At 49.3% G+C, this 26,331-nt stretch overlaps 2 protein-coding genes across 3 annotated transcripts in view; one reads left to right on the plus strand and one right to left on the minus strand.

Annotated features, from left to right (window-relative positions):
• The window catches only part of LOC139057178 (uncharacterized), a 64,056-nt gene extending 42,050 nt beyond the window's left edge, over positions 1–22,006 (minus strand). Inside the window, exon 1 of the mRNA XM_070534981.1 lies at positions 21,710–22,006. Coding sequence (XP_070391082.1) covers positions 21,710–21,755 — 46 coding nt within the window. The 5' untranslated portion in view covers positions 21,756–22,006. The remainder of the gene's footprint in view (positions 1–21,709) is intronic.
• The window catches only part of LOC139057174 (sushi, von Willebrand factor type A, EGF and pentraxin domain-containing protein 1-like), a 239,123-nt gene that overhangs the window by 8,783 nt on the left and 204,009 nt on the right, over positions 1–26,331 (plus strand). The window lies entirely within an intron of this gene.

Below are 26,331 nucleotides of genomic sequence, written 5' to 3' on the forward strand. Positions count from 1 at the left end.
TCAAGACGCCACTTCCAAAGACTGTCCTCAAATCAGGAACAAGTCCGCAACCTTCAAAGAAATTGTCAGGAAAATTGGACATACAGAGAAGCTACTGAATTTGTCGCTGACAGAACACGGCTGCTGTGAAGGGACGTCTACATGCGCAGGAATGTCCACCACACGCATCGAGGCCCAACCACCTGCTCTGCCACAGCCTCTACGGCACCACACCCTGCTGACGAGCTCAATCACGCATGCTCAAAGTGCGAGGTGTGCACTCTATTCGCTGAGTGCAGCAGTGGTATCGTTTGAGTAGAGCAAAGCTCCGCAAGGTACCGTCGTTTCTTGTACTGAAAATGCAAGAGTGAAGCCTCCAATGGGTGAGGTGAGCTCAGACCGCACGCTTCCTTCGAGCTGCCTGGCTGAATGACTATAAAGACTAGAGCATGTGTTCTGCTCTCGCTATTGTACTGTTTCATATTCTTCATATTTTATCCTCCATTTTCCCCTCTTTCTAGTCTCCGCGAAATTCACTATGCGCACTTTAATTTTCCTCGTCGACGTCTACCTTGTGCACAGCCTTAGTACGTTCATAAGGATGTCAGAGTTTTTTGAAAGCTTCCGCAACTTCTTTTTCTTTACCCAAGAAAATGACTATTTTAGCCCCTTTCACCGCAGATGTTGTTCCCATATCTTCCCGCACCTTGGAAGATTACAGAGTATGACAAGTCGCCTCTCTCTCTCTCATTGCAGAAACACGATGATGGGGGAAAGAAGTTTAGCCATGGAGGGTTCAACGATGGCACGTCGCGCTCGGTTCGCGGGCGCCTATATTTAGAGCTCGCAACACCTTTAAGTTTTCACGGCTTGCATTAGAAGCGCGCTCTTCACTGTCAACGCGGAATACGAGCGTCGCCAAGCTGCAGCAGCAGTCACCGTTTGGCGCACGCGTTTGACTTGTAGATGTGCCGTCGTACCATTGCTCTATTTGCAGGCTGACCTGCAGCGCCACCAAGGCACAAAGGCAAAGCAGGGCGCACTGAACAGACGTCAGGGCGCGTCTGCCCCTGTGGCTTCGTTTCGGTGAGCCGCCTCGCAGCTGTGTGTGCAGGCAAGAAAGGGAGTAATGTTTAGAAATGTTGTGCAGCTCCAACGCACAAAATTGAACCTATGCAAACCGAAGCTTTAGTGAAGGCATTAATTATAAAGGCTATAAGACTAAATTCGATGCGCAAACTGTGTTTGTTGTCACCCTGTGAAAACCTGCAAGTTCATGCAATGTTCATGTTTATGCGCTACAGCATTTGCAAGCTACGCCGTTATGTACACCAAGTCGGGCGGATGCAAAGAATGAAACGTTGGCGCAGCGATTAAAATGTACGACGCGTATATCTAAGTACATTTGAGCATTCCATACCTTAGCGGAACGTATCCATTCTAGAGGATTGGCCAGGTACCAATACATGCCCAGCGGCACATACTCAAGAAAGCCGTTAAATATGACGCGCGGTTGCTATAAGGGGTCCGTGCGCTGTACATATAACTTATGAGGAGAAGTGAAATGCACATGCTTCGTGTTGTCAGGATTTTAGTGCGCAGTTTACATTCAAGTGCTTAATGTATACAGACTCCATAACCACTGTCGTCTGGACTCTATGCAGTAGGCTGTATTGTCAAGATACGGGAACTGCCTTAGCTCAGCTGGGCGTCTTTAACAGAGCAGTATCGATGACGAAGAGAACCAGATATTAAGGCCAGCTAGAATTACGCACCCCGGCAGACGCGGAGGCGCCATCTGGTGCAAAGAACGCAGAAGAGAGATACGGGTGGTGACGAACCATCAGCTTCTTACGACGACCATGAATTTGACAAAGTGGGGGCAAGGCTACACTGAATTGTTGGTTAATATACATAAAAACATTTACATTGCGCTCTCAAGCAGACTAAAATGTATATGGCAATTTCGCACGGACACATGTCCAAATACGAGAATACATATGATTATCCGCACCGTCAAGAGCAGCGGTATCGATTCCATTCTTGTAAATATTATTTCCATTATTGTAAACCTTCACGGTCTACATTCTTTGCATCTAATGTACTGTCTCCGTTTCACCCACTTTCATTTTGGTGATTTCTGGTTGTCTATGCCCACTTTAACCTGTACTATTCTATGCAGTCAAGTAACATCATTAGCCATCGACTTCTTTTTAGAGAAAAAAGGCTCACCATGCCCTTTTTGGCAGTGCACTGCCACTACCTTGTGTCTGTACGTAGGTGTCTAGCATAGTGTGCCCCGAGGCTGCAGCAGCAACTCAGCGCGCGGTGAAGCATTCGCCGTGCTTATGCGGTTCACAGTAACTTAATTCCGAAGCAGTGCGACGCATCGCCTTCTTTAACCTTAAATAGGAGGTCACAGCCTCGCGAAAGAACACATAGCTCTCGCTCTTACTCGTGCGCATATAGTACAAACTACAATCGAGGTCACGCTGTTGGAGCCTGTCTGCAGCGTGCACATGCAAAGTGCCAACGCAGTGGGAAAGCCAAGGCGTCTCCGTAGTTCCTGGCGACGCTGTACCCGGTGCCTATGTGAGCGCCGAGCGCAAGATGTTTCCCGGGGAAGCAGGCGCGTGCAGAGCCACCTTGGGCGTTGCCCAGCTAAGCCTTCCCTGGCAAAATCCACGCGCGGGTGGCATCGGCCACAGGTTTTACATATGTATAAGTAACACACTCTATACTTACATATGGATGTGCGAAAGTTGTTAATTGCGTGTACGTCCATATGGTGCGGCACGGGCAGCCCGAAGGTCAGCAGCTAATCTTCAGGCGCGATCATCAATTCTCGGAAGCGCGCATGTCTTAAAGCGAGGCAGCCGGTCACATTCATCACGTCCTTATGCTTCGATTGGAAGAGGCCAACTGCGCTGTGCATAAGTACCATGAATTCCACAGGCTGTGAATGCTTATAGCATATTCCTCCTCCTACCTCATCGGAATGGCCAGAATGTCAAATTGCCGCATGTCAAGAGACGACACCGCACTTTATGTACGATTGTCGTCGTTTCAATGCATAAAGTCCTCAGCACCGCGCTCTACAAGATAGGAAACCCTATAACGGAAACCAGAATTCTCAGACCCAGCCGATCTCGGCCCGAACTACTTTAAAAGCGCTCGAGTGCCATCGGAACTGATTAACAAATTTTAGTGCGTGGACAGGTTTCCTTTCTTTTAATTTTCTCTTTTCCTCGTCTTTTTCGTCCTTACTCTATCCTCCAGTGCACAGTAGCCAACCGGACAATTACTCTGGTTGAATTCTCTGCCTCTCCGCCCATGTTTTCTATCTTTCTCTCGCATTTTTTTTTTACTTATTGAATGGGTGCTTTGCCCGTAGTTTGCTGTTCAATATGGGACATTGGGCTACTCAAGTTCCCAGTGAGCACCATTTTCCTGAAACCCCACCATAAATTTGCAAACGCTTATGGGAAATAAAGTTATTTCATTTCATATGCTCATATGCCATTTGAAATTTTAGGTGCAATTTAAGGCACCAAATAAAAAAAAGGGTGATGGAATGCAATCAGCGAGACACCGGCACTTCGTGCGCTTCAAAGCTCCCGCCTAGTGATAAGGTACACGGAAATAACGTACACTGTTCACGTACGGCACGGCAGCCTCTGAAAGTGTATTGAACCCGTTTACATGAAGCGCATACACCCGTAACAGTCAATTTAATTCCGTTGTAAAAGTGCTTCGAAAGCAGTCGCATCAACGCACTTCATACACATAATATACATCAAAGTCGTACATCGATTTGTTCCCGATTTAACGCGGCTGCTTATACCACGTTTCGGTTTTTGTTACTTGTTAAATTGTATTGCTACGAAATGCATCGATCCTTATAGCAGTTTAGTTCCTTACGTTCACGATTAAATCATATTGCGCACTTTCGCGCACATAATTGAGTTACGGCACTTTCGAGTAGTGTCGCGAAAGCTAGGCCATGTCTGGTAGATAGCACTAGCGATCCGTATACTTCTGACATCGCGAATCATTGTTTTTGTAATGTTCTCAAAGTCGCCACATGCTAACAGTTTAAGCATTCATAAGAATGAGCATTGCCGTACGATGCATGTGCGACGAAAAATAAGCTTGAAGAAGGTTTTCGACTAATCCTTGTACATTGGGCATCCTTCCTACGCTTGGTGACGGTCATGCTGAGGGTGCACGTACATACACTATACGATATTATTCAGTGAGTTTATCTTTCTCGCAAGAGGTTCATCTTCAACGTGTGCCAAGACCGATCGAGGCCATTGGTACAGAAGGGCGACCGTGGTTTAAATGGAAGAAATTTAGGCCAAATCGGGAACCGGCTTTGGTGACGCGCGTGCTGCCCCTGTTACGGGCACTGTTCACAATTCGCAAGAACAACAGTACGTTGTGCACCTCATTGAAGCGATTGGCCAAGCGCGCAAGCGAAGTCCTCCCACACAATTAGACGAAAGCGGGATGTTTTCGAACGAGCGAGCCAAGCTCAGTAGATGAGCCAGCCAGAAGGATTCTGAATGTCAATTTTAAGATCCGAAAGGCTAAATCAACAACGGCTTTCGTTGGGACGCACTGATTCCCTCAGGATGAAGCCTAGTCGCTGCGTGGCCGCTGTAGGCCGTGAGGCTCTGTGGGGGCGCTGAGGATGGTACGCCCAGATGCACCATCACGTGGTGTGAAGAACGTAATGGTTTTGAGGAATGTGGTCTGCCTAGGTTTCGCCAAGAGCTGTGTGACGCTACATATATTCAAAGAAGCAGCATGCTAATATGCATGCGCAGTGCTTGACAAACGGCGTTCTCCTTTGGAAGACCTTGAGCGCAGTGACAACGCTCATCAGATGCACTCCCGAACTGAAGGACGGGCGAATGCCAATCAGGCGCCTGACTTATGGCCTACCAGGAAGAAGAGCAGGTGGCACACCGGCAAGTCTGCTCAAGGTGCGCGCTTTGTAGGTTCTACATTTCAACGGGAATACGACATGGGAGATCCGGCCAGTGACAGTCCCAACCTAGTCATGGTATAATAACATTTTCTGCTTCTCAGACAGCAAGGGTGCTCAGGCAGGTTCACTCTGACATAACTTCAAGCATGGCCTCTGAGATCTGGTGGCGCGATGGCTCGCGTACCCTGATTGATTGCTTACGATGATAGCCAACTACCTCACTTGCGTTTCCTTTCCTGAAAACTACGCGCTCGCTACTTTCCAGTTGAGAATGCTGTGTCACGCAGATAGCGTGCATGTCATTCGTGACCAGGCGTGTAGCGTTAAAGAAAGGAAATGCGGGCAAGTAATACCCCTGTCACACGGGAAGATTTAATGTCATTCGAATCGAATGGCATTCGATGCATCGAATGCCATTCGGTTTCTTGCGGTGCTACACAGTAAAATATAGGGGCATTCACAAATGATAACAATGACGATCTGGAACAAAATTTGTGAAATTCGAATACATCTTGTGTCTATTAAACGTGTTTAAGAACTTTTGCGATTACGTTTAAAATGGATGAAAACATTTTGACGCCAATTATTCACAACTAAAAGCACTCCGATCAACACATCCCATATGGCCGAGCGCCGCAACAGACTCCTGGTGCAAAGAGTAACAGCGCTTGAGCACAGCCCGTGGTGAAAATATCATCGCGGCAAAAATAATTATTCCTTCTCATAACTCTAAAAAAATATCTTCTGACTTTGCTGGTGCACGCATTATTTTTTCCCGCTGCGTGTCGCTGTTGTGTATCTGGGGTCTAGAGTATACATTCGGTTCGAAATCGAACGCGAATGAGTTCCCCTAACTCATTCGATGGCAAGTGTCATTCGATTCGAATGACATAAAATTTTCCCGTGTAAATCCCGATTAGTGGCATTATATGCGAATGCCATTTTGATTCGAATGACATTAAATCTTCCCGTGTGACAAGGGTGTAAGACTATTGTTCTGCGACGAGATAAGCCCCAAAGGGCGCAGACTTAGCTTACAGGGTATAAATACCTAGTTACCCTATCTGCTAGCACCCGTAGAACTGGCCCCGTATTCACGGAAAGCTCCTACGCTAGAATTGTCCGGATTAGATAGAGCCAACCAAACCTGACGCTGGACATATTCGACAGTTTTAGAATAGCGTTTGTCGCCTTACGTACGCTAAACGTAAGCACCTTTGCGGGACGTTACGGTGCGTGTCCTTCCAAGTCTTTTAGTTTTCCTTACGCAAACGCAAACGTAAAGAAAACGCTATAAAACAGGGCGCCGTGTGGTGCCTCGTGCCAAACTTATCCAAGTCAAGATGGTCCATTAGTAACCATCCTGCTGCTGCTACATGGACGCGTCTCGTTAGGCGTACGGGCGCCAGAATCGCCGAACGATCTCAGAAAATGGACGTGCAATGCGCTCATAACTAACCTTTCAGCTGAGTTTAGAGAAATGTAAATCTCATTACAATAGTTATTGGCGATCAACGCGGGTGAGAGAGTTGCCATCACGATAATTCCCGCTGAAGCGGGAGCCATGGGTGCCGCCATGTTCGACAACTCTGTTAGCGTCCGTAAATATTACGGACGTTAAACTCGCCAAATAATAGAGTGTTTTAGTTTAGGGCACGCAAGCGGCTTGCGCACGCAAGAACAAGGGGCGCCGGTACTGCGCATGCGCAGTGCCTCTGCGCGTGCGCAGTACCGGCGCCCTTAGTTCTTGCGTGCGCAAACCGCTTGCGTGCCCTAAACGAAAACTCTCTAATGTACGTTATCATAGCGCGCGTAAACCACAGAAACCCAATAACGTTCCGAGCATGCGCAGTTAGGACGACGCTATTTCTTTACGTAATGCAATTACGCGCTGTTGGAGACGCTAAACTAAAACGGTCTATTGTTAGTGAAAGCAGCCGGCCAATGGCAAAAAAGCCCTTAAGAACGGTTCTATTTGTCGATTAGACCCCTGAATTATTGCATGTTTTGCTTTTCAAGGACAACTGTAAGCTACTGCCGCTTAGGACTTGGTAATGTCAGTTGTATACGCTCCATCCCATGCAGATGTATTTCTCACCATCCTGGCGTCGTAGTAACTAATTGACTTAGACGGACGCACTCATGTACAAATTACAGAGGATGACTACCAATCAAGAATTTTATTTCACTTGCTAGACTATTAAACGTTACGCTATACTATTCCGCATAAATACTCTCGGACTTTGTCAGCTGAGGACCTCAATCATTTGCTGTCTGCCGCGTTGTTGAAAAGGGCATCCGCAAACCGTTGCTTGATGAGATGTTCCCCGTTGATACATGCGTGTAATCCCACTCCGTCTAACAGCTTGAATGCTTATTTCAAGCGTGCAGTGAGTATCATTTGAGAGATTATGCATTCCCGCCTGATGCCTTTTAATCGGTAATGTCATCCGCTTTTTTTTTTCATTGTCTTTCTTTCTGTTTTTTTTTTGCGAGGAATTACGGTACTTGTAGAAGCTTCATAATGCTTTGCGAAAATATTCAGTATGCTTCCTGTGCTCCTCTACTAGGCAATGCTTCCGTGACTGCTGCTATATCTGCCGAATCAAACGTCTTTTGTTTATCTATAAAAGCTATATAAAGAGAGTTTGATTGTAGTGTTGCCCGGATTCCATTTCAAATTGCCTCACTGAACATATTTTACACAATACCCAAAAGCAGGCTAATCGGCCGGTAATTCTCTAATTATTTAGTGTTTCCCTTTTTATGGATTAGGCGCTCATCTAAGGCTTATAACAGAGGACGTGCCGCTTAGTTCAGCGTCTATGCAAGCACCACCGCAAAAGTGGCGAACGAGAATTCCTAGTCCCGCCATCACTGAAGCCGTGGGTCTGGGATACAAATGCGCCCCAATCCAGACAGGGCGGAAGTTTTGTGCGCGCGCGGTTCTTTGATCCCGCCGAGAGGAAGGATGCCGGACGTCCCGGGGGCGACGCAATGCGGCGAGGGGGGGCGTGTCGATTATCTCCCTCGGGAGGCAGCGCACCACAATTTGGCCCGCCGCTGCCGCTCCTCGTTTCACTCTCAACCTAAGCCTGCCTGCTCCGAAAAGAAAGCGTAACAGACTGCGACCGCATCTTATCATTTATTTATTTAACACGTACACTGCGGGATCCAGGTGCATGCAGGGAGGACGAAACAAATGAAAAAGAACAATGCGCGATGCATGCCAACAACAAAAAAAAGTTTAAAAGTCCGAATACAATAGCCACAAAGTGTTCTAATGAAGCGATTGACATAAGCAGTTCCAATCAGCAATGGTGCGTGGAAAAAAAAGTATTTAAATGTGTTATTTTAGGCAAAATAGGGAGCTAAAGGTCAATCTTGAAGGGATGTGTGGTAGTGCACGTAAAGTACTAGCAACACTCCCACTTTACTCACGTATGAACGTTGAGCCACGAGCGTGTAATTCTGGCCACGTAAAGCAGCTGCGTCAAATCGCGCATGTCCCATGTGGACTCGTACGAGGTTCTAAAGTAAAGCATTGTGGTATAGGCCCCAAATCCTCGGTCGTCGTTGTTCGCTGTAGTCTCGCGTGCTCGCCACCCCTCGCTGTCAGTAGCACTGCCCCAAATCAAGAAGCGTTCACTGACGCACCGCCGCTAGACGAGCCGAAGCTTTGACGAGGCTCCAAGGCCTGTGCGACGCGGGCTCGTCACGGCTGACGGGGCACCGCCGCCTGCCCGTCGCGGAGGCCTCGGCGCGCGACCACGGCAGCTTCAATGGCAGCCGCTAATTGCGACGAGCGTCGGACGCTCGTGTCATCAACGAGGAACGGTCCTCTCCCGTCTCGCATCCAGACAGGCGGCGCCGCGGCCGAAGGCGCATTAATGAAGGCGCGGCTCATTAAACGTTACGATTCCCCGGTCTGCTCTCGCAAGCGCTTAAGGACGCAATTGTGGCGTCACATTACGCGTTCGGAGATGCCTTGGATGAAGCGTGCGCGATGCTGTTCGGATTCGAGAGAAGTTTTCATGAAATAGAAACCCAGCGAACGGTCTTGGCACACTGCGCTCTCTTCAACAAATTGTGCCGCGATTCCCTTAGCCCGAAGCTGCGCTAGGTTCTCCGAATGCGATTTGCTTCCATCATTGTCAATGCTATAATCACGCGGAGATACAATTGCTCGTTCTTAATATTATCGAATATAGTGTCTTGTGCGCGTTGTCCTCGTTTTATTGCGACAGCAATTATATGGACACTCCAAGCGCATTTCTGCTGTCGCCGTCGCCGCGAGGCTCCGCATAAATTCCAAGGGCGATGGCACCGCGCCCCCTACGCTGTATGTGCGAGGGGAGACGACGATTGCGGCTCAATCTCGCCCGCCGGGCGAAAGAGCCGAATGCGAAGAGGAAGCGCGCCGTATTTTGCCGCACGCGAGGCACCCAACGTTACGAGGCACCGGGGGCAAGGGAGGGGGGGGGGGCGTTCTCTCCTGCTGCAACTGCGCATATCGATGCTGCGCGCGGTCGAGCGGCATTGAGAGCGATCTGCATTGGGGGCAGAGTCTAGGTACGTCGGCAGCTCGTAGCTTTATGCGTGCTGTGTGTCGACGGCGCTCGCTTTGCGTTAACGCGATAGGCACCACTAGAGTGTACTAGACAATGGTCTTCTAATACACTCTAGAAAGTACGATTGTCACTTCGCTCCCTGCTGCTGCCGCGTTTCCTCGCGCCAGCGCTTTGACAGCGAATGTCCGTAGTCATCGAGTGTGATGTGTTCCATGTTTGCTGTGCGCTGTTAGATACGGACCCTTTTGCTGTCATCACTCGAGTTCCCCGACCACATCCAATCGCCGTCGCATTCAAATTAAGGTGCGCAGAAGCGCATCTAACACGTTCCCGGACCTGTCAGACAAGTTGGCGACCCCCATCCGAGACGCCGCGCGTCGAGCTATTGTCTGCACCCCTGCTTGACTCTTACCGATAGCGCAACGGGAGCCTTGCACGGTTCCAGGTAATCTTGGTCCCGAGCAAAGCTGTTTTGCAGCTCTGAAAGCTCGTTCGAAAACAACCCGTCTCCTCAAGCTGAGCGCTTTCAGATCTAGAGGCAACCCCAAGACAACACCGGTGACAAGTCACCCGTCCGACAGTGGAAACCTTGGAGCATCCCCATTGGCCGAATGTGACGGCACATGCACGGGCGCCTGCCATTAGAGGAAAATGACTGTACCTGAGCGGGGTCGATGATTGGCCGAAAATGATGTGACCCCGAGACACCGAAGGGGTTAAAAGCGAGGGACAGAGAGCAGAGAGAAGCACTCGCTCATTCATCCATTTCTTTCGCTTCTTGCGACGGGCCGCAGCGTCCGATTTGCTACCGGCCATCAATGACTTTATAATTCTTAATGACTTTGTATTATTACTGTAAATAATATAAATAGACCTTCAGTTTCATCCCGAAATCCCTCTCAACGTCGGCCAACTCCCGCACTCAACGGCAAGATCCAATAGCGCGCTGACATCATGTTCATTAATTTATTTGGCAAGCAAATGTTTACAACTTGATATGGTCGATAAAAGTACTATCCTTAGTTCGTATGACTGTCCGCTAATTTGCTATCGCATTCGATGCTTCGTCTTACAGAAAAATATGCGTCTTTTTTTTTTTTCTCACAAAGCGTGTTATCTCTATTGACCGACTGGCGCGTCCTGCACGCCGTTTCTATCACGACGAGATAGGGGAGCTCGTTAATCTCCGCCGGTGATATCTCACCTCCGCGCTGCGCTGTGAAAGGGTCCTCAACGATCTGATGACAGCGAGAAGCTAAAAAATTATCATTTCGCGTGTAAGTGCAGCAGTGCGACAGCAATACCTTCTTTCGCTTCAAGCAGGGTGTGAAACAAAATGCACTATTCGAGAAGGCTAACAACATGGATGTACCGAAGACCCACCACAAAGCTCTCGCGGACAAATTATGCGCTACTGAACCGGCGACATAGAAGACGAATCACTTTTGGCCGCGTCAAATGAGAGAGTGGGCATAACTTTACTCCTCAGAACACTTACTTTCGTGCATTGACCACGGGACCCCATTTACTTTCCAAACTCCGAGGGTTTGTATACCTAATTTAATGGCGCATTCGGCTAGTCACTTTCGAGCGGCGCTCTCGCGGTGCAGATTACACTCGGTCGGTCAATATCGAGCACTCGGCCGGAACACACGAGCTCTCTGATTCATTCATGGCGTTCCCGCTCGGAGGCGCTCTCACCTTCGAGCTGGGAGCGAGATAATGTTCCGATCACGCAGCTCGGAGCAGCTGAACGTTCGAGTGGGGCTCTCTGGGTTCAGTCTAGAGATCGGTGCGAACTGACCAGTCGAATGTACCGTAAGCGCGTACCGCTTTCAACACACACGGCCGGAGAAAGCGGAAAAAAGTATGGAGGATCATCTAGCAGCCTTTGATTGCGCGCGCGGGGATGGCTGCACACAGCCCGCTTCGCCCTCGGGTCGTGGAGACGGGCAGTGTTGTTGTTGGGCGCGGCGACTGCCTGAAATAGAGAGCGAGCACGTGGTGCTGCAGCGACCTCGCGCGAGCGCAGAGCACGCTTCGAGGGGACGAACCAGTGGAATGCAGCGCGATCCGCGAGTTCGATACGTGGCGCTGAAAGACGTGCACGCTGGTATAATTACGCGAGTCGAAGAACACAAGCCCCTTCTCGACGCTCCTTTTGGCAGCATCACTCATTCCGTCTCGCCTGCTTCCACTTAGGTCGAAGCAACCGGTATTTATAACGTCCGTTTGCGTTGGTGACGCGCTGCCTTCGCATCGCTGATAGCCTGTAATGGAACTGCGCTATGCAGACGACGTTGCGTGAATCCGGAAAGAGACGACGAATCCTGCAGTGTGTTGCATCAGTGCAGACGGGTCGATTAGTATCGCAAGAGCACAGACAAACAAGAAGTGCAATTCATGTCTGCATGGTTACACGAATCTGCCTAGGCGCCGCAGCTGACAGTTGGCACTGCAGGTGCAGCTCGCCTGCGGAACCAGCGGCGAATCCTTCTCTCATCGGCCGTCTGAGTGGCTCGACGAACAAATCAAGCAATGCTAGCTCTAACGAGCATTTCACGAAGATGGTTTGAACTCCACAAGGCCCGAGTAAGAAGAGCAAAGCCGAGATGTGGCACACACGAGAAGTAGTAGTAGAAAACTTTTAATGAGATCGTTTAAGAGATTCGCGGATTCGAAGCCTCCGTCGTCTTTCTTGGCGCCGGCGACTTGAGGCTTCTCTTCAGCAAGGTTGGGCCCCTAGTCCAGGGCTCCACTGAGTCGCGCTGCATCAGCAGCGTGCCGCACTAAGGCCCTTTGGGCCGCGAGCTCGCTGCTGGTGAGCCGGCTCTCCCATTGCTCCGCACTCGGGAATTCGTGTTGGTGGAATGCTTTATTTCGTTCGCACTCCCATGTGATGTGGTATAGTGTGGGTGTGTCGCCGCACCAGGGGCAGTTTGCTCTGTATTGTGTTGGTGACATCTTGTTATAGATGTACAAGTTGGGGAAGGAGTTTGTTTGTAGCCTACGCCAGCCGACTGCTTCCTCCCTCGTGAGGGCTTTGTGTGGTGGTGGGTACTTGAATCTAGTCCCCCTGTATAGTTGTAATGTCTCTGTGTATCCCCCCTCGCATGCTAGTAGCTGAAGCTCCAGAACATCTGACATGCCTGCTCGGTATGTAAGCCCTCGAGCTAGGCTGTCTGCTCTTTCGTTCCCCGCTACGCCTGCGTGGCCTGGGACCCAGATTATGTGTTGTATGGGTGTCTGCTCAGCAGAGGCTGCTGCCCCACTGATTATTCTGAGGGCCATGCCGCTAATTCTGCCCTTCGTATAGTTTTTACACGTGTCTTTCGAGTCTGTTAAGATGTTTAGGGATCGGCCTTTCCTATAGCCTTCTGCTACCGCCAGCGCGACGGCAATTTCCTCGGCCTCCGTTATGCCCACGACCTCCACTGAGGCGCATGTGGCCATGTCTCCTGTGCTATTAGCTACCACCGTAGCGGCTAAGCGCTTCCCTGCATGTACGTACATGGAGGCGTCCGTATAGACTGTGTTCTCTGACCGGCCTAGCCTCCTTTCTAGCTGCTCGGCCCTTGCTGTTCGTCTGTCCTCGTGTAGGTTAGGATCCATGTTTTTAGGCAGGGGTCCTACATTAAAGGTCTTTCTAAGGTCGTCCGGTACGTCCGCGTATCTGTCTACCAGTCCGCACGTGTTCCGACCCAACCTTCTCAGGAGCGCCCTTCCCGTAGAGGAGCCTCTGAGTCTGATGAGTTGTGCCCCCAATTGAGCCTCGGCAAGCTCATCGAAGGTATTGCTGATTCCGAGTTGGAGTAGCTTCTCGTTTGATGCGTTTCTGGGCAGGTGTAGAGCAATCTTGTATGCCTTCCTGAGAATACAGTCGGCTTGCTCTCGCTCCGCCTTTGTTGTTGCGTGGTAGGGCAAGGAGTACATAACTCTGCTAACGATTAGGCTGTTGACGAGTTTGAGGGTATCTTCTTCTTTCATCCCGTACCTTCTCTGAGAGACTCTACTGATCATTCTGCCAACCTGCTCCGCGGCTCTTCTCAGCAGGCTGATGGTATGGCTGCATTTTCGGCTGCTCTGCAGCCACATGCCTAGGATTCGTACCATGTTCTGCTCTGGGATCAATTGCCCCTCTAGAACTACTTCCAGCGAGGCTTTGGTAGGATTTCTTCCGATTCTGATGATTTCCGACTTCTCCGTCGAACATCTGAGGCCTCTCTCCCTGACGTAGGTCTCTACGCAGGTCGCAGCTTCTTGTAGTCTGTCCTGCTTCTCCCCTAACGATCCTTGGGTGACCCACACCGTGATGTCGTCGGCATGCATCGCGTGTTGGATGCCCGGGATTTCCTTGAGGCGTCTTGCTAGCCCGATCATCGCCATATTGAACAGGACGGGCGATATCACGGAGCCTTGGGGTGCTCCTTTGCAAGGCGTGGTGAAGACGTCGCTTCTCAGCTCGCCTAGTCCCACGGTCGCTGTTCTGTCGCTCAGGAAGGCCCTGATGTAGTCGTGGGTTCTTCTCCCGCAGTTGGTGTTGTTGATGCCTTCCATGATGGCGGCGTGGCTCACGTTGTCGAAGGCTCCCTTTATGTCGAGGGCCATGACAACGTTTTCGCCACTTCTCGGCATTTTCTCGAGTACTTCCTCCTTGAGTTGGAGTAGTACGTCCTGCGTAGACAGGTGTGCTCTGAACCCGTACATGCTGTCTGGGTACAGTTGGTTCCTCTCTAGGTGCGACTGGATCCTTTTTGTGATTACTTTCTCGTACATCTTGCCCAGGCACGACGTGAGGGAGATCGGCCTGAGGTTCTCGACCTGGAGTTTCTTGCCTGGCTTCGGGATCATTACCACTACCGCGTGTTTCCACTCGGCCGGCACTTTTCCTTCGTGCCAGAGCTTGTTGAAGTAGGCTGTGAGCTGATCTATGGCGCCATCGCTGAGGTTTCTTATGAGCGAGTTCTTGATTCTGTCCGCCCCCGCTGCTGTGTTTTTTGTTGCCGACCTGATCGCCTCGACGACTTCCTCTCTCGTTATGGGCCGATCCATGGTGGGATTCTCTTCGCCCTGGTACTCTTCTTGGTAGCTTTCGACCTGGTCTCTGCCGTAGCATTTGACCCGGACTTCCTCGAGTAGCTGTTCGTCCGTGCCCGTGTACTGGTGCACCAGCCTCTGAATCGATTTGCCGCTTTCTGATTTGTTCTTGCTCGGGTCCATGAGGGACTTGAGGATCTGCCACGTCCTGGCCGTGCTGAGGGTGCCGTTCAGCGCGTTGCTGAATTGCTGCCATCCTTGCCTAGCCAGCTGCGTTGCATACTCCTCCGCTTGTTTAGTTATTTCGGCTATTTTAATCTTTAGCTTCCTATTGAACTTCTGTCTTTTCCAATGCTTGGTGAGGCCGCGTCTCGCCTCCCATAGCTTGAGGAGCCGCTTGTCCACCTCCGGAGTTTGTTCGGTTCTATCCACCTCTTTAGTATAGAGTTCTTGGATCTGTCTGAGTTGCTGGCTCCACTCCTCCGCAGATACAATGTCGCCCTTGATCTGCTTGCAGTGTGCTCTGAAGGCGTCCCAGTCCGTTAGGCGGACCTTGCCTATTTTCCGCTTGATATTGTTTGCGGTTGTGCTGATCCTTATTATGTGGTGGTCGCTTCCAAGGTTCTCGAGCAGGTTCTCCCATTCTGCTTGTCTGGCGCCCCTTACGAAGGTTAAGTCAGGGCACGTGTCTGAACTGACGCTGTTCCCCTGTCTAGTTGGGTGGTGTTCGTCGGTTAGCAATTCGCACTCTGCCTGTTCTGCTGCAGCGCAAATGCCACGTCCCTTCTTGTCGTCTTTATTGTAGCCCCACCTCGGGCTCTTGGCGTTGAAATCACCTGCTATTACTAGGGTGTTGTTCCCCGCGAACTTTTTCGCCTCCGTAAAGAGCCTAATAAAGTCCCCATCTTTCTGTCTGGGCGGGCTGTATAGGTTTATAATATAAGTGCTTTTAGATCGTGCTTTCTTTTTGGGGATTATCTCCGTGATCACGTGTTCGATCCGGGTGTCCTTTATTTCGTTATGTGCTATGGCTACTACTTGTTTGCTAATGAGAGTTGCCGTACGGCCATTTTCCTGACACGTGTAGCCCCTAAGCGTAGGGGTGCAGTTTGTTTCCTGTAGCATAATTACGTCTGGTGGGGTTCCTCTGGCATAGATGAATTGCTGCAGGAGGCCTTGTTTTTGCCTGTACCCCCTGCAGTTCCACTGCCACATCTCTAATTGTTGGAGGCGTTCTGCCATGATGGGTTACCATTATTTGCGTTGGGGGTTTCTGTGCCGAACCTGCGTTCGTTAAGTAATCTGTCTCTAGCATCATTGGTTATTCTCTGTGTGTTTTGGCTCTTGATGTGCGTCCTGACATTCTGTTCTAACAGGGCAAACTTTTGTTGTCCCTGCTGCATTTCGCTTTTTAACTGCTGCATCTGCTCTTGCATCTGCCTCTGCATGTTCATCATGAAGGTTTTAAGGTCATCGTTGGAGGTCCCTCCCTCGTGGTGTTGTTGCCCCGTCTCCATCGCCCTAGGCGGTGGGGTCAGAGTCCTAGGCGGGGCATAGCCTGTCCTCGATTCACGTAGTTCTCTGATAACCTCGCTTAGCTGCTTCCTAAGCTGCTCAAGTTCACGTTTAAGTGTCGTATTTTCCTCCGCTAGCTGTTTCTCGCGTGCGGTTTGTGTGTTGTTTGTGTTCGAGTGCGGAGCAAAGAGTGATTTGGGAGGGCCGTCTCCCCAGCTCACCTTAACGCCGCCGCTCTTCTTCTTTTGCTGTCTCTGCCCTTGCGTCTGCTTCTGCTGCTGCTTGTCGTTGCCGCCCAGGGGTGGGAAGGACTCGTCCTTTTCGGATCCCCGGCTCTGGCTCCGGTTCCGGCTGCCCCCGCGGCTGCTCCGGCCCGACTCCTGACTCTCGTCACGGAACCATCTTGGTGTTCTTCCCCGGCTGCGGCCCCGGCTACGGCGTTGCTGCTGCAGGGGGCCCCACCGCAGCTCGCTCGCCGACTTGAGTCGCTGTTTGCAGTCTCTCGTGCCCGCCACGTGGTCGCCGCCACACAGCAGGCATTTGGGTGTGCATGGGTGGTCTGCCGCCGGGTTCTGGAGACCGCACTGTCTGCAGGCCCTAGTCTCCGGATTCGGGCAGACGTCCATTCGGTGCCCCTGTTGGCCGCAGGTGTAGCATACCTGCCTCGTGGGCCGGTACGGGTAGCACCAAAATTCTCCGCTGTGGTAGAGAACTTGCTTCGGGAGGGTGGGGCCGTCGAAGGTGATGATGGCCGTGCTGGATCTCCCGAGCATTCTGGCTGTTAGGATCTTCACGCCTTGCGTGCGAACTCTGAGGCTTGCCTTGAGTTCCTCGGGCGAAGTCTCCGGATCCACTCCGTGGATCACCCCGCGTAGCGTGCCGTCCGGCGCCGCCACGTGTGCGTTTACGGCGTAGTTCTTGCCTCCGAAGCTCAGCTGCTTGATGCGCATAATCTTCTTGGCCGCTTCTTCGTTGCTGGTGCTCACAATTATGATGTTCGATCCAATGCGCAGCCGGATGATCAGGTCTTCTTCCTTACATCCCCGCTCGGTAGCCGCGACTACCGCCCGCGCCACGTGGTGTTGGTGCAAGTCTCTGACTGCGAGTCCTCTCGGCCGGAGGACGATTTTAAAGTCGTCTCTGGGGAGCGGAGGCAGGCGTCGCCTCGGCGCTCCCTCCCTCTCCTTCTTCTCCGCCGCGGCTGGCGCGCCAGCTGCGTTCTTCGTCGCCCCTGAAAAAGGCACGCAATCTAGGCCGTTTCCCGCCAAGACTTGCTGCTTGCCGCCGCCGTCTTGGCGTTTCCGTTGTTTCTTCGACATGGCGACTATCCAGTCGTCTTCTTTTTCTCTGTCGATTCCGCTTACTTGTGAGCGTTGGATCGTTGAGGTGCTGCTTCCCGGGGCTTGGATCCCTGCTGCAGCGAGGCCGTCTCGGTCTTGCTGCATGTGGGCCACTTCGATGGTGTCGTGGAAGTCTTCTTCCATGTTTTCCTGGGATTCAGCCGAAAATCTTGTCGGTCTTAAGGTCACGGGTTGGTCGTAGCTCGGATTGCTCGTTCGGGACATCGCTCCGATGCGTCTTCACCGCGGGCCGAAGCCGGGAAGGCCGCGGAGCCCCGTACGTAACGCCCTGCCGACCACGTGGGAACTTCAAATGCCGATAAAATCCGAAAAAAGGACCCACCGGCTTGAAATTGGTATCCTCGTGGTCCTCTTCACTTCCGACGTCGATTCCGACCAGAATTTCGGTAGTCCGATGGGATTAACCGGGTCAAAGGACCCCAAAATCACGGAGCGCATGTGAGGCACGTCCGCACTCTTCGGCGAACGCAGCGTTCCCCCACACACGAGAAAGGATCTTTCGCACTCGCGGTGTACGCATGCTGATGCATGCGCTTACCAACACTTTTACAGCCGACAAAAAAAAAAAGCACAAAGTTGAACAGCGTCCCGTTCTCCCGCGTGCCAACCTTTGTTGGGCACGCCGTGCGCGCTAAAAGTTTAGCGCGCGCAACAGTGTAGCAATGACAGAATACCGCAATGAACGATTTATCTTTCACAAAACGCATCGACTGCGGTGTTCTTGGCTTAATGGCGTAGAAAACTCTCCCGCAATAGTGAACGATGACGAGGAAGCGCGTCAATCTCGATAATTATTGGAACACTTGTTTTTCATTTCGTTTGCCTGCGGTTACTAAACTTTCGCGCTTACCGTCAATACGAGTCCCGAAGTATGTTCTCGGATGGTTCTAAATTCTGCTAGTTCGCTCATATTTTGGAGGGAATTCACCACACGAATTGGCCAATGCAGTACAGTGTGTGAGACCCTTTCATATAGCGTTGTGCATAATGCAGCATGTGCAACGTGTTGCATATTTAAATTTTGTGTTAATTAATGCTGATTGTCTCTTTTGGAGCTTGAGACAGTTCATATATGCTTCAAAATAAAACGCGAGTTCAAAACAAAACAGTACGAACTGCCCAGGGCAGCGGTGCGGGGAATTCTCTGGTATTCCACCGAAAGTGTAAAGAGTACGACTTTAGTACACAGACTGAGGCTCGAGACAGCGTTCACAAGACCTTATTATCTCTACAAGACAGCCCTACAAGATGACCACAGCTGTCAGGGACATCCTCTGCGACTACCCTGCACAGAACGACAGACACCTTAACGCCACATTGTCTGGTTTGGACGACAGACTCCTTTTGGAGCAGAAAGTGCACCGAGGGCAACAAAAGCGCTCTTGTCATCCAAACGAGAAACCAGCCCAACTAGAAACGTCACTGCTGCTTTGGATGGGCGCTTGGCAATACAGCGCGAACTCCAGTGCAGTCCGCCACTTTCGGGCGCAGTTCTTCACAGAATAATTGCTTGAGCTCGGCACTCGGTGTTCGCATCATTTCGGAATGTTTCTGTCGAAATTTGCATGCAATTGCACGATAACAACATGTGTCAACAAGCTGGGAACCTACACATGCAGAGTAATATGGGCACGCCCCCACATAGAAATTTTTTTTTCACATTCGTGAAACGTTGAACCACAGAAACCTTGCTTATCATTATCAAAGACCGAGAGTCATGTGGCGTAACGTGTTCGTGAACAAATGCCCGAGAATGAACCATCTTAATAAGGTTAAAGATCACGGCACCTTGCACCTCGTTAAGGCGTACGGTGGTTAGAACTGCCGCTGCTGAACTTTTACGGATAACTCCAGCACACTTTGCCATAGTGACTGAAATATACGCGCAGATGATAAACTTGTCCGATATACAAAAGTTCGTACATCTCGTTTGCAAGAGCTTCTTGTCGTCGTTGTTGTTGTCATAAACTCAGTTTATGGTTTAGCATTTTCTAATTGGTTCGTTAACTTGATGTTTGCCCTTCGACTGACGAGCACTAGCCGTTGCCACCTAAAATAGTCAAACTCTTCTTTAAATGGCCTGCAAGAAAGGCGAACCGGGCAAGTTGGAACCGACCCATTAGCAGCAGCGCGCACTAAACAAAATAAAAGAGCGTATCCAGTCTTTTTCATTTTTGTATATCGTTTACGGAGCGCTGCTACAATGGATCATATAAGTTAATATCGTAAAAATAAAATATGCCCAAATAACAACAAAATGCGAGACCACGCTTTTGTGGTGAGTTTACCTTGCGTAAATTTGCTTTTTCGACCGAGGATTGTTGTCTAACTTGTAGCCGTAAAGGCGTCCCCACCCCAATGATATCCTATCAACATCTAGGTATTATCCATTCGTCTACGTCTCGTCATAACATCTCAAGGAAGTTCTACTGACACGCTACGATTGGATGGATGTCTCATTTTCCCATTATTAATTACTTCTCTCCACCTTGCAGGTTTCCGCAGAACTATTAGTCAAACTCTTGCCTTTGCTTCGAGTTGTTGATAAGTTGGACTTCCCCTTGCCCTCTGCTAGCCGCGTGGTGAGCTCAGATGGTAGAGCGGCTGCCCCGGAAAAACGGCGGTCCTTGGTTCTAATCCCGGATCGGGACGAATTTTTCTTCAGCTGCGAGGTTTTTTTTATTCGAGGAACGCGTACGGGTTTCCTTCGTAGCAATTGCTACGATTGGGTCGATGTTTCATTTCCCTTTTATTAAATACGTATAGAGCTGCGCTCAAATTTCGCATTAGGGAGTAAGTAATCGTCGGTGAACTTTTTAAAATATATCATGTAGCCGGATGCCTTATTGACGTTCATTCTACTTTATAATTTGATTCTTTATAAACATCACATACTGAACGCGCACTAAAAGACCGCGACAAGGTTCATCCATCTATCCATTACATACTGACGTCGTATAGATGCAGGCGCTACGTCATATCGATTGACTACATTTTGTTTTCTTGAAGATTTCTTTAATATGCCGTATGGGTGTTATTTATTTATTTTTTCAGTTAACTCACAGGCTCCCGAAGGATTATTGCGTGAGGGCAGGATACAGGGAATTAGAAGAAACAAAGGAGTGGAAAGAAATTATACAATGTTAGCGGGTAATGATGAAAGAATAAATATCCAACAAATATAAATAACGCAACGGGGCTGTAATTAAAGTTCTCTAGTTAATATTTGATGCGTCTAGATATTTGGAAATAATGTATTCTACGACATTTATGGCGGATGAAATGCCCTTCACATTGAGTGTGGTGCTTAAATTTCGCGGACGTTACATAAGCTCAGGTTAGACAGTGAAGGCGTCGAAAAGTTTCAGATCATTTCTTTTTTCCAAAACGTGGTACCCCGTGGCTATGGCGTTGGGCTGGTGGTCACGTGACGTCTAACGTATGCCGTAACAACATGAAAAAAAAATACTTTTTTTTTTCTCTCACCAGACACGAATAGATGCCCCACAGGCCCTCCATTTCTCTACGACAGAGTTATGTTGTTTAATTTGTTGAAACGGTAGTCGGAAGCTCTTCATCCACCCTACCCTATTTCGCGATGCCTTTCGTCAGTATTGCTCCGCGTGCCCAGCAAAGAGTGCGCGTCTGCTGCGAACGTTACATCGAATTTGTTCCTGAGTACATCTACCGTGGCAACTCCAAGCATAGCGCGTTAACACACACTGAAAAAAATTATCAGCAAGATGTTCTATAAACATGCCTAAAGTGAGCATCTGTTAGAGGTCACATACGTCCAGCTGCGATATTCTTACAACGTCACAGTGAGATGATCGGGATGGGACTTATCCATGTTATGCATTTGTAATGTTGTTTGGACAAATCTACCTATATATAATATGCGTGCAATATTTAAAACATCATGTTCTATAGACATCTGTGGAACACGAATGGTTATCTGGAACATAAGCTGCGAAACAGATTCGCTTTCTCAAATATTCAGCTTTGATTTTGATATTCTATAGATGATAGATTATGATAGAACAGGTAAACAAAATGAATCACAGTTTATTGTAATGTTTTAAATAAAACGTTGGCAAATACGCTGTTCGAAAGAACCCACTTGTCTTCCGATAGCTCTGTGCCTTCGCTGAAAGCGACGAAGCAAAACACGGTACGCGCACGAACGCGTTTCTCGAACTCGGTAGATAACCCGCGTACGACGCGATACGAGACAGCCAAGACACACTCACCTCCGAGGAGCGCGCTGAGGAGCCACGGTACTACGGCGATTCCCATGTTGTGCCGGCAAAGCGGGCACCACCACAAAACCAACTGGGCGTCAGGCGGACGGTCGACGGCGGACGAGAACGCCGGGTACCAACCTACGTGTGGACGAACCACTGCAATCTGCGCGCAAAACTCCGCGTGGGTTTCCTACCAACGCCCTAGTGATCCATTTGCCCCGCAAGTGCGTTTATAAGCGAACGGCTCCCTGTTTTTCTTCGCGGCGGGAAAGGGCGATCCGACCGACGCCCCCTCTCTACTTGCTCCCCGTCGTCATCCCTCCAGTCTCAACGGCGCGAGTGACGTCACCGTGACGTTGCCTGCGCGCAGTGAAGAGGGGCGAGCGGTGCAGAGTACTTCCGAAACGCACATTCCGAAAGTTGCGCGCCGCCGGCGTCGTCTGCTACTCCTATCCCTCCTCCCTCTTCCACTCCTAGTAGACGACGGCAAAGTCCGGGGACCAGTTCCGCTTGGGCCCGCCTTGTGTGCATCCTTCTGCACCGCGTCGCTCGCTAGGGGACAAGATAGCGAAAAACAAGTGGAGTGCAGAGACAGGCGATCCTTCTCCCAGCCGCCTCTCTCCCTCGCGAGGAGAGGTCGGCGCTTGACGGATCTTGCGCTGGGCGCGAAAAGCGTTCCCGCCGGAACGCGGCGGCAGCGAAGGATGTCGTGGGCGGCTGTGGTTCACCCCGCTTGTTTTGCGTCTCTCCGATTCAGTTTTGCTTTGTCTTTTCTCCTCTGCCCCTCTTCTGATTTACGGCAGCCGCTTAATGAAGCGAGCACCGACGCTGGCTGGCACTTCAGAAACGGAATACCCGAGGGCAGCCCGAATGAAATGGTGCGCGCCATTCTTCCAACTGGTGAGGCTCGGTTATTGTTGGAACCTTACGCGGCCGGTGCGATGGCGCATATGAAACGAGAAGATGACAGAAAGGGTGTCACGCTTCTTTATAGCGTCGCATTACGGAGCCGCGCTGAGTCACGCCCGTGAACGCTGCCTTTCACCGTCCGTGGCGCGCGCGCCAAGTTCAGTGTCGCTGGGAGAGAGGACGCTGTCGGCGAACGGCGCGCCATTCGTATCCCTCACCATCTTTCCTTCGTCTCGACGAAACAAAGGACCATTCGTTGAAGCTGGTTTACAGAAAGAGTCGCTCCGGCAGCGTCGCCTTTATTTCGCTATGCTCTGTAGTTGACACGACGTCCCCAGGAAAGTAAAACAACCCTCCTCAACCCGGTTAGCTGTTTCTGTTATTTGCCTTGGTCTGACGGAAATATCTTTCCCGTGGAAACGTCACATACTATGTTTTTTTTTACCTTCTCATAAAAGCGTTATAAGTCACAGTATAGCACAAGAATCGTTAGGCATTAATTCGCTAGATGACCCGGCTGAAAATCTGGAAAGCTAGAAGGAAGCCGAACACACTTTTACCATCATTTGATTATGTATTCTGCACAACTATGAAGCTCTACATTTAAAAGCCTCAATCGTCTGCAGCTCATTTCTGCAAACAAACGACGGCTGACAGCTCTCAGGTAGCGAAATATGCCGCGTTTACTTGATGCTACACTGCGGCCCAGCATTAACGCAAGGGTCCGCCTACTTCAGCTAGCTTCCACAAGAACACCATGCTGGAGAATACGTCCAGACAATCAAGACAGTTCGAAAGCAGAATGTGGCCCTAGAACCAGTGCGTACATTTTGAGTAAATAAATAAATAAATAAATACATAAATAAATAAATAATATAGTATATGCTATATATAGCATATAATTGTGCTGAAAGTTCATGCGTTACTCACGCATGAATTCCTCCATATGCATTGTATCCATGAGACTCAAGTTGCTTGAGTGACTTCACACATGGACTACATGGCTATGTTTACAAACATCTGACTAGATTTGATTTGTTTGCTGCGGTAGTTTTGAAAGCGATCAGCGGTTCTTTATCGTGCCAATTAGTTCTGCGCAAACTGTCTCCCCTTAAGAGGAAGCTTTAGCTCGGGCCCAACTCCAACGCGGCCTATTCAAATACATGTAAAACGCAAAAAAACGTTTTTATGAGATAACCCCTGGACCGATTTTAATTAAATATATTGCATTGGAGAGAGAAAGTTAAATTATAGTGATTCTTGGAAGCGTAATTACGATTTTGGGCATGAAGTTTGTTACGAGAATTTTCAAAAATTGGGAAGTTTGAAAGCAATAGAAGCACGAAGTTTACAAATTCATAGCTCAGCATCAAGAACAGATATCGCGGTTCTCTGTAAACGGCATCCATTAGATAATTCAAAGCGGACAAATTCAATATGTCATTGTGCATCTTACGTGAATTTGTTACGCTGGTTACAAGGGTTCTGCAAAAGCTGTATTTGCGTATTACAGTTTCTTTATATTCATGTGTAACATACCAATTTTTTCCGCTTTAGATGTACTATTAGTTGCAATCTACAGAACTGTATTGTCATTTTTTGTTGTTGAGTTGCAGAGTTGTAAACTTGATAGTTTCGTTTTCTGAAAATTTCTGATTTTTGACAATTTTTAATAAAAATTGAAGGCCTAACTCAAAACTTCGAAACCAACAGTCACTATATTTTAAGTTTTCTTTTAAATGCAACAAACCTCGTCAAATTTGGTGCATTGGTTGCCGAGAAAAACGAATTCTCCTTTGACATGCGTTTAGATAGGAGCGGCCGAGCTAAAGCTTCCTCTTAGTAACACATTGGTGTTTTTCTTAATGTCGTCAAGCGAAGAGCAGACGCACGAACGAAGAGGTCAACCACGGTGTATAGCGCTCGACGAGGCAATGTATACGACTCTGAAGGCGAAATGCACAATGTTATTCACGAATTGAAACAAATACGAGGGACAGCTTGGGCGCAATTCACTTGTAGAGAAGAACTTCCCATCCTGGCTTCAAACACGTCTATCGTATATTGTTTTCGGCATAACGCGAAAGTGTTAAGGAGCCCGTGTCGCTGAAAACTCAGCGTCGGCGTTCGGCTTCGAACGTCGTTTCGATTTGGGTTCGTACTACCCATACCCAGGCCCTCCATGTGATGCAAGGAATTTACTGAACTAATTGAATTCTCATGCAACAATACGTAGAAAAATCGTGAACTAGGACTTACACAAACCTACATATGTGATAGCTCTTGGATTGTAATTTTAGTGTACGAGAAAACATAACTTCGTTACGCGAAAACTCAAAGAGGCTCCTTCACACACACAGACCGGCCGCGGCGTTCACGGACGAGCTGCGGTGCTGCGGTGTCCGCCATTTGCGCATGGATGAGCGATGGGTGTCTCGGGAGCCACAGAGCGACGCGCCCGGTTCCATACAATTCTTGCAGTACCTACAGCTGGCGCTCGCCTCCGCCGCTTCGGTGGCCCACGCAAGAGGCCGCGTTTCGACCACAAAGCTCGCCTTCGTGCATAGCGTTCGCGGCCAGCGTTTCCCGGCAAACGTTACGGTTACATACGCTCCAGTTGCCGGGAAGAGTGAGAGAGAAGCGGTCAAGGTTCTTTGAATGCTATCGCGTTCCACTCTTAAACGCGAAGCTTAAGCGTCCTCCAAATTTTTTTTCAGAACACACGTCTTTAAATGACAACTATACTCGTTTTACATCCCATAACAACTGCAATTCATTGTAGTTACGCAGATCAACTTGGATTTTTTATTCGTTTTTATTGTGAAATGCGTTAAATTTCCACTTGAAACAAATAGCTTCTAAAGGGATCCGACCATTCCAAGAACATACTTTTACACAATAAAAGTTTCTTTCTCTTTAGAATTATTTAAAAGAAAGGTGACGACCTTTCTTATAAAGTAACAATTATCCATACCTTGGTTTCGCATTTGTTTCCTTAGCATGTTATACTGCATTCTTTTATTCTGTGGATCGAAATCAGAAAGCAGGTCGCGCCTTGGGACCTTCCTTCTCCGCTGTGGTAGCGCAGCCCACCACCCCATTCCAAAGCGGACGCTCATACCATCCATCCATCCATCATATATTCGCTTGTCTCTGCTTGAAATGTATACTGGTTGAATAAATTTTGAATTTGCGACTGTATTTTTTGTCAAGAACTGGCAGAAAAAGCCACGGCGTGTTTACAGACAGGTGTCGTTATTCCCTTTCATGCAAAAAGCTGCAAAATCTTCGCGTATACTCTCCGGTTGCAGTAGCATTTTGTATTCTGCAGTTTTCGAACATGAAAGGGAGTGAGCGCAGCCAGTTGGAAGAGTCATCAGATACCCTTTGAGGCCGTTCTTCCTGACAGGCAATGCATGGGGCGAAGAATGAAAAGGACCACAAACGAATACAATGCAGTAGGCAGCTTTCTCACAGTCAAGACCAGAACGTGAGGTTGTTCAGCCCACCAAGGAGTGCACACATCACTTTCATCTCACCTGCTTGGTTGATGTATCAAAGGGACCAAGGGATCATAACAACATATATTCTATATATTTCACCAGTGGGGGAAGGGATGCAGAGCTGGTGCATTCATCTCCACGGGTAAAAATGCTAATGATTTAAAAAATCTCACGTAGTTGTGGTTCGCGGTGCTTTTATTAACTATCTTGCATTTC

This window comes from Dermacentor albipictus, chromosome 3 (genome assembly GCF_038994185.2).
Source record: "Dermacentor albipictus isolate Rhodes 1998 colony chromosome 3, USDA_Dalb.pri_finalv2, whole genome shotgun sequence".
Classification (NCBI taxonomy): Eukaryota; Metazoa; Arthropoda; class Arachnida; order Ixodida; family Ixodidae; genus Dermacentor; species Dermacentor albipictus.